The following is a 14152-nucleotide window of genomic DNA, read 5'->3' as shown; positions in this document are numbered from 1 at the left end:
GGGTTTTTGATCTAAAAAAATAAAACAAAAATTGACAAAGTGAATTTCCAAAAAAAAAAACGAGAAAAAATGATTCCATTTTTGTAAAAAAAAATACAGGGATTGTTTGATTTTTGAATATTCGTAAAAATATTGTCTTGTTTTATTTTGCTTAAAAAAATTATAATAAATATCTTCCAAAAATGTTGTAAACATATGTAAAAATACCCAATTTGTAAGAAGATTGTTAAAATAAAGAAAAAAATCTTCTAAAAAAAAAGTGTGTGGTGTTTTGATTAAAGAACCTGTAACTTTACATGTGTTTACTTTGGGTGTTACCTGGGAAATGGTTGCGAGTTGGCAAGGAAAATACACTTGACACTGCATGTAGTACATTATGTAAAATGATGAGGCAGCTAAAAAAAACACAAGCGACAAAATTCAAATTTTTGGGTACACAGATTTATAATTTGGGATAAAACAAAGCTAAGCCAAATTGGCTTGGGAGGGAATGGCCCCCCTACCCATAAAATAGTCCATATATTGGTCACGGACTGCACGGCCACTTTGGGGGGGCAAGCCAGTACGGGCAGGTTCCAGGCCCGGCAACATTTGATCCGGATTGTTAAGTCCAGCCTCAGGCCTAACCGTGGCCATATAGTTTGGCGAATTTCGCCGCCAAAAATTGTGTAAAATGCAGCATGCAAATATGATATAGTTCCATTTGTACTCCGCCATATGGATCGAGGTTAGGAACAGGCGGAACCGGCTGGCCATTATCCCGAAGGCGTTCTCCACCACCCTCCGGGCTCTGGCCAGCCGGTAATTAAAAACACTCCTCTCTGGGGTGAGGGTGCGCTGGGGGAATGGCCTCATTAGATGGGGTCCCAGGCCAAAAGCTTCATCAGCCAAGAAGACGAAGGGGAGTCCTTCCACATTGTCCGCATCCGGTGGCAATGCGAGATCTTCGTCTTGGAGTCGTTCCCCGAACTCAGTCTGCCTGAAAGCTCCCCCATCCGACATCCGGCCGTTCTTGCCCACATCAACGTACAGAAATTCGTACTGTGCTGACACCACCGCCATCAGCACAATACTGTTGAACCCCTTGTAATTGTAGAACTGGGAACCAGAACGGGGTGGAGGCACGATGCGGACGTGCTTTCCGTTGATGGCTCCCCCGCAGTTGGGGAAGTTCCAACGCGTCTCAAACTCCGCTGCCACAGTCTGCCATTCCTGTGGCGTGGACGGAAGCTGTGTAATTGAAAAAAAAAATTGTTACAAAAAATTAGGCACATAACATTGCAAGCACGTTATACAAAGACATAATAATAATTCTAACTTTTAAATTAAAAGAGCTTTTTACACCTAAAATATAACGCACAATTAGCACTTACATCACCCCCTCTGATGGATCAATGATCAAATTTGGGAGTTAAAAAAAAAAAAAAAAAAAAAGGAAATCTGGAACTCCCAAACTCATATAGCCCTCTCCAAAATGACTATTAAAGTCTAGGTTCACCCCTCTCCAAAATGACTATTAAAGTCTAGGTTCACCAAGATTTTTTATCTTTTTTCTTGGTGAACCTAGACTTTAAGAGTCATTTTGGAGAGGGCTAGATGAGTTTGGGAGTTCCTGTTTTTTTTTTTTCTGGAACTCCCAAACTCATCTAGCCCTCTCCAAAATTACTATTAAAGTCTAGGTTCACCAAGATGTTTTATCTTTTTTCTTGGTGAACCTAGACTTTAATAGTCATTTTGGAGAGGGCTAGATGAGTTTGGGAGTTCCAGAAAAAAAAAAAAACAGGAACTCCCAAACTCATCTAGCCCTCTCCAAAATGACTATTAAAGTCTAGGTTCACCAAGATTTTGTATCTTTTTCTGGGTGAACCTAGACTTTAATACACATTTTGGAGGGGGGGGGGGGGAACATTACAATGGATATAACACAATACATTGGAAAGTGACTAGGCTAGGTGTGTTAGGACCCAGGATAGCATGCTGGGGAGGTAAGTGAAGGGAAATAGGCATGTCGGCCTTAAAAAGGGACATCAATAAGAGCTTAGAGCATGCATGGGGCAAAGGGGACATTCACAGTACATTACAAGCATGGTAAGTAGGGAGGAAGGGAATAATTACAATACATTAGCATACATTAAATACATTACATGTGATATTAAAGGAGAAAACTTACCCTCATATAGTCATCCTGCAGAACCTGGATGATGGCAGAACAGGTATCTGGGATTATGAGGCCCAGAGCCTGGGGGGAGATGCCCGTCGAGAACTTTAAGTCCTGCAAGCTTCTCCCAGTTGCCAGATACCGTAAGGTGGCAACTAGCCTCTGTTCAGCGCTGATGGCTTCCCGCATAACAGTGTCCTGCCTGGTAATATAAGGCGACACCAAAGCCAACAGGTGCTGAAAGACGGGATCAGACATCCTCAGAAAATTCCTATAATCTACAGGATTATTTTCCTGGATCTCCCGCAGCAGAGGCATATGACAGAATTGGTTCCTACGGAGCAACCAATTCTTGGTCCATGAACTCCTCCTCACCCTGTTCATGGCTGGGTCTAGGTCTAAAGCAACAAGACCTGAACCATACATTTGTATAGCACGAAGTCGCCTACGACGATCAGGTGCCTGCAACATGGCTAGAAACGACTGTGTAATCAGACCGCACAATCAGACCGCACTGAAGAACAGCAAGTGCTAGGAAGAACGCACTGAAAATCAAAAACGAGTGCACAGAACCGCAAGGTAAAACAATACGACCTGACCGCACGTCCCGATAAACAAGATACGAACCCACAAGCACAAACTGAACGGCAGAAAACGATATGAAAGCACGCCGACTGAAAAGCGCGAATCGTCACTCACCAAACTTTTACTAACACGCGGAAACACGATATCAGCAAAAGCAGCCCCAAGGGTGGCGCCAAAGAATTCAAACCTCCCCTTTATAGTCCCGTCGTACGTGGTGAGCGTCACCGCGCTGGAGAACGAGGAAATTGTTGTCTGTCTGTACGCAAAGCAAGCCCGTCGAGCTTCAGAACAAGTCCAACAAGGAACTCGACGAGGAACTCGATGTGTTTCGCCCATCGAGTTCCTCGGTCGTGTGTACGAGGCCTCAGACTGACAGGTAAGCAATGCCTGTATTAAAAAAAAAAAAACTATTTGCACATGCAATAGCACAATGGGGAGAGACAACTCAATATGTGTCTGGTATGTGGAAATTAATGTATATGCACCTGTGGCATGTTTTTTTGCACCAACTAATTGTAAATCTATCAGCAGGACAAGGGCTGCTGAAGTGAAATGTTGTTTTCACTGCTTATTGCATACATTTTCAAAAATGTTCTTCCAGTGGCAGAGCTAGATTAGTGTAGAGTTTGTTAAAAGATTTTCACAGATCATGTAAATGGTATTCCAAGTAATTCCCCCCCCCCCTTCTGGCACATCTGTGTGCAAATTAGCTGCCATTGAATCTAATTATGCCAACATTATCTCCATTGATGTCTGAAGCCTAGTACACATACACTACACTAAGTGTAGTGTGAAACGCGTCAGCTGTCCTGAGTTCTGTTGCTGTGGCTTGTAGTGCCTGTTTCCTATTTTAAAATAAAGCTACGTTGGTTTGGAGTGCAGCTGTCTAATATATCCTTTGTTCTAATTGCTACGTGCATTGCCGGCAACCTTGGTTCCTGAGAGAAAGACAACAGCCTATTTGACCTGCCTGGAGCGAAAATGTATTTGCTCTCTACACATGGGCTGAATTTTGGGTGGCATTGGCCACTGTGTACTGCAGCCAGTCCAATAGAAGCAAGCTGTTTGGCCGGCTTATGTCAAAGGGGCAAGCTGTTCGGCAGGCCACAAAAGGTCTGTCTATCAGCTCCCGATCAGCACTCTTAGCCAATGGCCACCCCATGTCAGAACAAAATAGCGCAGCAGGTTAAATAACTGTACTAATACAGTGGCTCCTCCTGAGCTGTAAGTTTTTTTTTCATTCAGCCCTGCTGGTTGAACAAAAAAAAACTAGGATGCCCCATGCTGTGTTTATAATTATGCAGTGCCAGGAATGTGGCATTTATCAGCAGTGATGTGTTGGGTACAGAATGGCATAGAGCAGAACTCTATGAACAATCTTGCTTACAACACTGAATATAGTAACTGTCCCTGGATTAAAACGGGGGCATTATTATTCTTTTTTTGTTGCTTTTTTTGTGTTTCTATGCTTCTTTACATTGAACACTTTCTTGAAATGAGTAATAAGGGGTACTTGTATATCCTGTAATTTCCCTAGGTGTGTGGAGATTTCAGAGCCCCCTTTTTCTAAAGGGGGCTTCCAGATTCTGATAAGTACCCCACAACTTTTTTTAGGCTACAGGAAGGATAAGATGTGGGGATGATGTCCTTTCTTTCTTCTACATAGGAACAAGACCTTTTTTTAGGGGGGTGGGCTTAGCCACCCCTCCTTGCAAGGCCCCCTCCGCTGTTGATAGGCATGTGTCCTGTTTTTTTTGTTTTTGTTTTCAAGAAAGTGGGATACATGATGTTCACTGCTTTCCCTTTCCTGGCTGCATGTGTGCATACCTGGATAGAGGTCTGGCCTTAAAAACATGCCTTTGGAGAAACCATTGCCTCCCTTTTTTTTATTTGTTTTTGGCTTTTTTTTTTCCTTAATTGTATCTAGTATTTACTTTTTTTTCAATAAAATACATTTTTGTTTTTGCCCTAATCGTCCTCCTCCCCTGACTTCCATGCACAGAGTAGCTTTAAACCATTAGCAGCTGTTAAAGCAGTGTTCTCTCTCCTCACCCACAGTTAGTATTTCTGATGCCCTGACAGTATTAGCTACATGCTGCAAGAGGATGCAAAGCAATTAATTGCATCTGAGATTGGAGATGCGAGCAATGGGAGCATAGAGGGAAGTGACCATAGGCAGGGAGAACCAATTGGAACAGATGTTCCTGCAAACCACAGCTTACTGACAAGTTGGCTCCAGTAATGAGGAGGAAGGGGGTAATGATGAAGAAAGTAGGGAGAGATGAGGGTGCTCTGGTAAGACTGAGTATCTGGTCCTTAGGAGCAATTTAGAGATGGCACTGAAGACAGCACCTTGTAGAGAAGAAGCAGCTCTGGAGGATCATACAGGAAAGAGAAAGGTGCCTCTGAGTGCAGTGGTTAAAAGATTTATTACAGGCACAATGGGATTAAAAACACTTACAAGATAGTAAGAGGTCATAGGCATATAATGCTTTGTCCTCTTGCGGATTGCTGTAATCCTTGTCTGTCTGGGGGAGAGAGAGCGCTGTCCTGCAGCTGTCAGAGTCCCTGGTGACGTGGGAGGTGAAGATGCTATAACGCAGCCTGGGTTCTGGAACCAAGCTGGAACGCACGCGCCCGATGTGACATCAGGTGAAGGTGGCGGGGCAGTAACACTTTTCAGAGCATGCACAGCTCCTTCGTCTGTGCATGCTCTAAAACACGTTACCATCCCCCAACCTTACCTGATGTCACATCGGCCGTGTGCATTCCAGCAAACATCCGCTAAACTCTGACTTTCCTGTAGTCCAAGGGAGGGGGCGAGCACGACACTCCACACCAGGGAGAAAGCCTTGCATTACTGTGTGGAGTTACAGACAGAAGAACAGGAAGTGAGGATTTCTCAGAAGAAATAAGGACATTTAAAAGCAAAATCGAAGTATGAGGTAAGTGAAGGAGGACTGCACTAAAAAGAAGCTATTTAGGAAAAAAAATTGTACCTTTACTACCCCTTTAACTTGAAAGGTATGCCCATACAACCACCAGCTAGCTCAAAGATCAGACTCAAATGCTAAATCAACAAGATCATGTAAGGCACATACTTCAGAGACCATACATGAAGAGGGAGGAGACTCATCCACTGCAGGCACATCATTGGAGGATGCTACATCATCTTTATTACCACCAAAAAAATGTTTCTTCAAAGTTAATAAATGTACAAATTTATATACGTCAAGTATAGTACTGAATGAATCGAAATGTTTAGTGGGACAAAAATTCAGTCCTTTTGACAGTAGGGACAGCTCTGCATTACTCAGTGGACACTGAGACAAATTCAAAACATTGATAATTACTGTTGGAAACGACCCCTCAGCTGGTTATGGGTCCCACTGACTACGTTTGTGTCTTCTCCCACCTCTGTCTTTTTTTGCTAAAGTATCAGTGAGGGGTTCACCTTCAGGGTCAGAGTAGCTGATTTTATTGAATATTTACATGAACGGCCTGAAAAGAAAGTTTTTATTCATGTGTAAGCATTGTTACTTTTGTAGTCAATGTGGTCTCTGGTCATCTTGTCCTTCTTTTCAGCAATGACCTCTTTCTCTTACCGTATATATTTTATATACATTTCTCATGTCATACATTTTTCCTATTTGCCCTTATATTCCCTTTTATACTTCATATTTTTATAACTTTGAGTTAGCACTTTAATGAAAATCAGGGGTTACAGGGTGTTGTAGCTGAACCTTTGAGTTGGTTCAATTGTTTCAGTTGCCTTGATTACCGTTGTGAGTTTTCCATTGGTTACATCTATAGGTTAAATGAAAACAGGATCAATCCTCAAATGTCTTATGTGTATAAATAATTGTCTTTTGAGAATGTATGTTCAGCATCAGCTGTTTTGATTCCACGTTCTCTGTATGCTGAATGGACTGATTTTATTCAATAAATACATTTTTTCATTGGAGAGCGGCTGTCCGGAATTCCTCGATTATATGTACAACTGCTAACATATTCTCCAGCAACTGTGTCATATGTTTGGCTGTTGTCTCCAAAACATAGCACTGTAATTTTTTTTACTTTACCCTAACAACTGCCTTATCTCTGGAATGTGGGGTTGCAGATTTGAGGTGTTTCGGTGCACTCTGGGTTGATATTTTATTACGAAATACAATGTGGTACTGAAAAGACGATCACAAGCCTAAGACAAAGTATACACTAGATTTTAGCAACAAGCCTAACAAGAACTCGACGAGGAAAACGATGTGTTTCGCCCGCCGAGTTCCTCGGTCGTGTGTACGAGGCCACACAGTATATTCAATAAGTTTTTATTATCAAGTTTTTTAGACAAACATATCGGCATCAACCCACCATGGGGTGACCCGATTGATAATGGGATAATGGAAAAAAGCGTAGAAATAATGTTACACATAAAACAAGAAACATTTAAATTGCCATATCTGTTGTTTTAAGAGAAAATAAAGGAAAAGAAAAAGTAGAGAAGACGAGGGGGAGAAAAGAGGAGAAAAAAGAGAGAGAGAGAGAGAGAGAGAGAGAGAGAGAGAGAGAAAGAAAGAAAAAAAAAAAAGGACAAGGGGAGAAAGAATAGGGGAAAAAAGAGAAAAAAAAGAGGGGAGCGGCGTGCTCCTTTTCGGGGTGGCCCACTACACCCATAGGGTGGAGTAGACCAACGCTTTGTACCACACGGAGATTTAGAGTAAGTTCAACCTAGATTTTAACTTATCTGAAATGGAATAATGCTTCCATACGCTCCAGGTAGAAAGAAAATTGGCATAGGTATCAAAGGATTTAGCTTGTAGTTCCTCCATAAGCATAGTATTGTTCATCTCACATACCCATTCGACCAATGTCGGGGGGATAGAGGATTTCCAATGTCTGGAGATCAGTTGTCTGCCAACATTTAGGCAAAATTTCAAAAGGGTATCTTTTTCAAACCTGAACGAGCCTGGGAGAATGGAGAGAAGAGCTATAAAGGGGGAGGGAGCAAGTGGTTTATCATAAAGATCTACATAGATCTGAAAAATGAAATCCCAAAAAGGACGAATTAGATCACACTCCCACCATATATGACAGTACGTACCGATGGCCTTGTTGCATCTCCAGCAAGAGTCAGAAGCGGATGGAAACATGGTCCTCAGGGTTACCGGGACACGATACCACCTTGACAATACTTTATAATTATTTTCTTGAGCATAGCTTGAGATGGAAGATTTGTGTGTGTAAAAAAGGATTTACGCCAATCTGCCTCGCTAATATCTCTGCCAAAGTCCTCTGACCAAGCTGCGGTAAACCTGGGTAGGGATTTGTTTGTATGATCTAGGATCAATTTGTAAATCTGGGAAAGGGTATGTAGCGGGGTGTCCGGGAGTAAGCAAAGTTGCTCAAAATCGGTCAAAGGTCTATGGACTTGGCCAGTATCATGAAGTGATTTACAATACATTGAAAGATGGAGCCGGGTAAGCCATGTTACCCGGGAAAGGGTGGGAGTTTTGGGTGAAATAAAGGTCCCGGAGGAAACGTCAACGAAATGTTAGGCGGTGGGCCAAGAAGCTCTCTCATAATCGCCTATGGTCGAAATCGATCTGCTTTCCGGAAGAGCAGGGTTGTCAAACAGCGAAGTTAGAGGCCCCGGATCTGTAGAGAGAGCATATATCTCCCTCTTCCGATACCAAATGTCCAAGGCGTCTTTGGTCAAAGGGGACAATCCCATGAGGGACCGATATGTCTTAGCGTGTCCCCATGGGAGAGCCCGGATGTCTACAGGAGACAAATCCTGTTCCACCATGGTGGAAATTTTACGCAATGGGCGGGGGAACCACTCCAGGACTCGAGAAAGTACCGCTGTGGTGTGGTATAGTTCGAAATCAGGAAGACCCATTCCCCCACTTATAACTGGGGAGCATAAGAGTTTATATTTTAACCTTGGGCGGTTTCCCCTCCAAACAAACCGAATAGCCATCGAACGAAGTGAGCGGAAAAAAGCAGACGGAAGAGCTATCGGAAGTGCTTGAAATAGATATAGTGCCTTAGGCAGAACATCCATTTTTAACGCATTCATGCGCCCGAACCACGAGATAGGAAGGTCTATACGGTCCTCCATAAGGCGTCTGAGTTTGGTTAATAGAGGGCTGTAATTTAACGTATAAACCTCTGATGGCTGTGCCGGGATGGCGGTTCCTAGATAGGAGATAGACCTCTCCCGCCATTGGAATGAAAAATTGGATTTAAGAGTATTAAGGGTTGATTGCAATAAGGATACATTCAAGGCTTCTGTTTTAGATAAGTTTAATTTATAATTGCTAAGTCTGCCGAATCTAGCAAGTTCTTGCAAAATGGATGGGATGCTGGTGTGTGGCTGAGTAACATAAAGAAGAAGATCATCTGCATACAAAGAAAGTTTACAATGAGAGGATGTGGTTTGTATACCTCTTATGCTAGGGTTTGCTCTGAGTGCTTGGGCCAGATGTTCTATGACAAGCGCAAAAAGGAGAGGGAATAAAGGGCAGCCTTGCCTAGTGCCATTCCCTATCAACATCGTTTCTGACTGGACACCATTCACTAATACTGTAGCAGAAGGGGAAGTATATAGAGACATGATGCGGGAGAGCATCTTCGGTCCCAATCCAATCTGTGTTAGAGTGGCTTGTAAAAATGTCCAACTGACCCGATCAAAAGCCTTCTCTGCGTCACAGGAGAGAAGGCAGGTTGGTATCCGGTGTTTATGGGCATAAGCAACCAAGTGGAGAGTCTTAGTGGTATTGTCCCGGGCCTCGCGGCCGGGGACGAACCCCACTTGGTCCCCGTGTATAATGTTTGGCAGGAATGGCGCTAAACGGTCCGAAATAATTTTTGCGAATAACTTCAGGTCGACATTCAAAAGAGATATCGGCCTGAAGTTAGAACACTGAGAGTGGTCCTTGCCGGGTTTGGGAATGACCACTATTTGTGCCAGTAGAAGAGAGGGAGATAAAGAGCCACACAGTATAGCACAAGCCAGCGGTGACTCTTTCTGTGCTGCCCTCCTGCAAAGTGCTGCCCTAGGCCTGGGTCTTGTTGGCCTAGGCAAGGATACAGCGTTGGCAACAATACTCAGGTAGGCCTTGGCGTTTAAACAATGCCCAATTGGTACTAAGGGGTCCAAAGTGTGCCAAGAAAATATCCCCATACCATTACACCACCAGCCTGAACTTTTGATACAAGGCAGGAGGGATCCATGCTTTCATGTTGTTTATGCCAAATTCTAACCCTACCATCTGAATGTTACAGCTGAAATTGAGACTTGCTATACCAGGCAACATTTTTCCAATCTTCTGTTGTCCAATTTTGGTGAGTATGTGTGAATTTTAGCCTCAGTTTCCTGTTCATAGCTGACAGGTGTGGCACCTGTTGTGGTCTTCTGCTGCTGTAGCCCATCTGCTTCAAGGTTCGATGTGTTGTGCATTCAGAGATGGTATTCTGCATACCTTGGTTGTAATGAGTGTTTTTTTGAGTTAATGTTGCCTTTCTATCATCTTAAACCATTCTCCTCTGACTTCTTACATCAACAAGGCATTTTTGTCCACACAACTGCCAACTGGATATTTTCTTTTTTTCAACACAACTGCCATTGACTGGATATTTTCTCTTTATTGGACCATTCTCTGTAAACCCTAGAGATGGTTGTGCGTGAAAATTCCGGTAGATCAGCAGTTTTTGAAATACTCAGACCAGCTTGTCTGGCACCAACAACCATGGTTCAAAATGATTTAAATCCCCTTTCTTCCCCATTCTGATGCTCTGTTTGAACATCAGCAACTTGTCTTTACCATGTTGCATTGAGTTGCTTTCAGGTGATTGACTGATTAGCAATTTGTATTACCAAGCAATTGAACAGGTGTACCTAATAAAGTGTCATGTGAGTGTGGATGTATACAGTTAGGTCCATATATACTGTATTTGGACACAGGCACAATTAAAAAAAATTCTGGGTATTTACCAAAACATATTCAAGCTATAGTTATATAATGGAAATTGGCTGAAAGTGCACATTCTGAGGTTTAATTTTAAGGCATGTACATCCAAATCGGTGGAAGGGTTTAGGAATTACAGCTCTTAAGAATAGCCACCCCTTTTTTAAAGGGACCAAAAGTAATTGGATAATTGAATCAAAAGCTGTTTCATGGCCAGGTGTAGCCTTTTCCTTCGTTATTTTTTCATCAACTAAACAGGTAGAAGGTCTGGAGTTGATTCTAAGTGTGGTATTTGCATTTGCAATCTATTGCTGTGAACCTACACCATACGTTCAAAGGAGCTGTCCATGCAAGTGAAATAGGCCATTGTAAGGCTTCTAAAATAAATCCATCAAAGAGATAGCAGCAACATTAGGAGTGGCCAAATCAACAGTTTGGTACATTCTGAGGAAATAAAAACACACTGGTGAGCTCAGCAACATAAAAAGGCCTGGATGTCTACGGAAGACAACAGTTTGTGGATTACCGCAGGATCCTCTCTGTGGTAAAGAAAAACCCATTCACAACATCCAGACAAGTGAAGGACACTCTCCAGGAGGTGGGTGTATCATTGTCAATGTCTACAATCAAGAGAAGACTTCACAAGAGCAAATACAGAGGGTTCACCACAAGGTGCAAACCATTCATAAGCCTAATGAATAGAAAAGCCAGATTAGGCTTTACCAAAAAAAAACTAAAAAAGCTGAACCGGTTCTAAAAAAGCATTCTTTGGATGGATAAAATTAAGATTAATCTGTACCAGAATGATGGGAAGAAAAAAGTGTGGAGAAGGCTTAAAACAGCTCAGAATCCAAAGCACACAACGTCCCCTGTAAAACATGATGGAGGCAGTGTGATGGCATGTATGGCTTCCAGTGGCACTGAGTCATTGGTGTTTATTGAAGATGTGACAGAAGACAGAAGCAGCCAGATGAATTCTGCAGTGTTTAAAGATATACTGTCATCCCAGATTCAGCCAAATGCAGCAAAGTTGATTGGATGGCGCTTCACGGTACAGATTGACAATGATCCAAATCACACTGCAAAAGCAACCCAGGAGCTTTGAAGGAAGAGAAGTGGAATATTCTGCAATGGCCAAGTAAATCACATAATCTCAACCCAATTGAGCGTACATTTTACTTGCTGAAGGCAAAATTAAAGGCAGAATGACCCGAAAAGAACAGCTGCAGTTAGAGTCTTTGTCATTAAAGGATTCTCAATAAAATATAAAAAAAAATCATATTTTATTTATGATTATATTAATTCATCTAATTACATTTGAGCCCCTGAAAATAGTGAGACTGTATAAAAAATTGGTTGCAGTTCCTAAAATTTGTACTTGATATTTATGTTCAACCCCTTGAATTAAAGCTGAAAGTCTGCACTTCAAATTTGTTTGGATTGTTTAGTTTTAATTTTATTCTGGTGGCATACAAATCGAAAAGTATGATAATTGTGCCTGTGTCCAAATTTATAATATATATATATATATATTTTTTAGTACATTAGTGTTCTATGCCCTCCTAGTTGATTCTTACTGCAGAAATCCTCCCTTCACTAATGTTAGATCCTTCACAGAGCTGTTAACCTCATGCACTGCATGAAAACAAAGAGGGGGGGGGGTGGGGTGGGGATATTGGGACTTTAAATGGGACGTGAGGGAAGGTTCATGCCCCCATCCCTATCTATATGCATAGAAGGTGGAAGGTTATTTATTTATTTATTTATTTATTAAAATGCTTGTAAAACAACACGTGCCTCGATGCGCTGGCGGGATAAAAACAGGACAGAAAAGGGGCAGAAACTACATCGATCAAACAAGTAAAAACAATAACAATCAGCGAACAAGAAGATATATAAAACATACAAAGTTAAAAATATAAAATTTAGAGCTATTAGAATGTTTAATATTTAAGTCTCCCCGAAAGCCTGGATATATAGCCATGTTTTTAACAATCTCCCAAACTTTAGGAGATCATTCTCAAGTCTTATGTGAAAGGGCAAGGAGTTCCAGAACTGAGCTCCTTGAATTTCCAGGGTCCTCCCACCGCATTTGTTTTTGGCAAATTTGGGGATGTTCAACAAAGCCAAATTCTCAGACAGCAGCGATCTGGTAGGCACATGTCTGATGAATTTTTCTCTGAGATAGCCCGGTCCAAAACAATGGATGGCCTTATGCACAAGACACCCTGTCTTGTACTGAGCCCGTTGTGCCTGTAGGGATGGAGTGATGTGGTCATACCGGCCAACACCCGTGAGTAGCCTAGCAGCGGCATTCTGAACAAGCTGAAGCTTGTACACCCATGTACAGGACATTGCAGTAATCGAGTTGACTACCAACCATTGCATTGACCATAGAGATTTTATCAGAGTCCTCGATAAAGCAAAACATAGATCTCAGGAGTCTCAAGTGGAAGTGACATACACTTACCACTTGATTGACCTGGCTACGCAATGCCAACTTAGAATCAAGGATAACCCCCAGGTCCCTGACCTTAGAGACTGGTGCCAGACTCGGTTTAAAAGAGTCAGGCCAGTCGGGCATCTTACTAGGGCAATCATGGTTACTGAAGATCATAGTTTCAGTTTTGGAGCCATTAAGCTTGAGGTAATTGGCTCCCATCCAGGTTCTAATCTCCTAAGATCCTGAGATCCACTTGCCTCTCATTGGTCCTGGGAGGCGAAAGTATATCTGGGTGTTGTCTGCGTAGACGTGGAAGAGGAGGTTATGGCGATGTATGATATACAACAATGGTCTCATGTAGATATTAAACAGGATGGGCTATAATGCCGAACCCTGAGGGACCCCACAGGAGAGAGAACTATCAGCAGAGTAATACGGTCCCAATCTTACCCACTGAACTCTCTCCTGCAGAAAAGAGGCCATCCATGCCAAAGCAGTACCATCAGTGCCATAATGTAGTAACAGTAACAATAAATAACTGGTTAATGGTTCTTATAAGTACACATATATTCCAACATAGTTGGAAATGGTGAACAAATACATATGACCATGAATAGCCGTAAACACTGTAAACAGTTGAATCTTTAAACACAATTCTGCAAGGGAGCAGCATGTAACGATCGTTGAGTAGCTCTACGCGTTTCATGGGTATTCCCAATCATCAGGAGCGATTAAAAACAAGTTATATATAATAAAACAAAAATGATGGGGGTAAGTGCAAAATAATTCCATGGGCAAGGCAGGGGGAAATAGTTGGAAAGAGGGGGAATGAAAACATTTCCCAAACACTCTTACCTGGGGGTAATATATGATACATATGGTTAAGTTAGTGGCTGGAGGAACCACAAGTGTAACATCCCCCCAGAGCTGAGGCAACATAGTCCAAGGCTGCGTTATTTATTGTTACTGTTACTACAGGTATTACCATTATATTATATT

General features: G+C 42.2%; 1 protein-coding gene across 1 annotated transcript; it reads right to left on the bottom strand.

Annotated features, from left to right (window-relative positions):
- Positions 1-292: 292 nt before the first annotated feature.
- LOC120930419 lies at positions 293-13372 on the bottom strand. The gene is made up of 4 exons (XM_040341606.1): positions 13181-13372; positions 2171-2374; positions 851-1230; positions 293-395 (listed from the first exon to the last, which is right to left on the bottom strand). The coding sequence occupies exons 1-4, from the start codon at positions 13370-13372 to the stop codon at positions 293-295; spliced, it is 879 nt and encodes a 292-aa protein (XP_040197540.1).
- Positions 13373-14152: the final 780 nt, after the last annotated feature.

This window comes from Rana temporaria, chromosome 3, assembly GCF_905171775.1.
Source record: "Rana temporaria chromosome 3, aRanTem1.1, whole genome shotgun sequence".
NCBI lineage: Eukaryota > Metazoa > Chordata > Amphibia > Anura > Ranidae > Rana > Rana temporaria.
The sequence above is the reverse complement of the archived record's forward strand: the minus strand, read 5'-3'. Positions and strand labels throughout refer to the sequence as shown.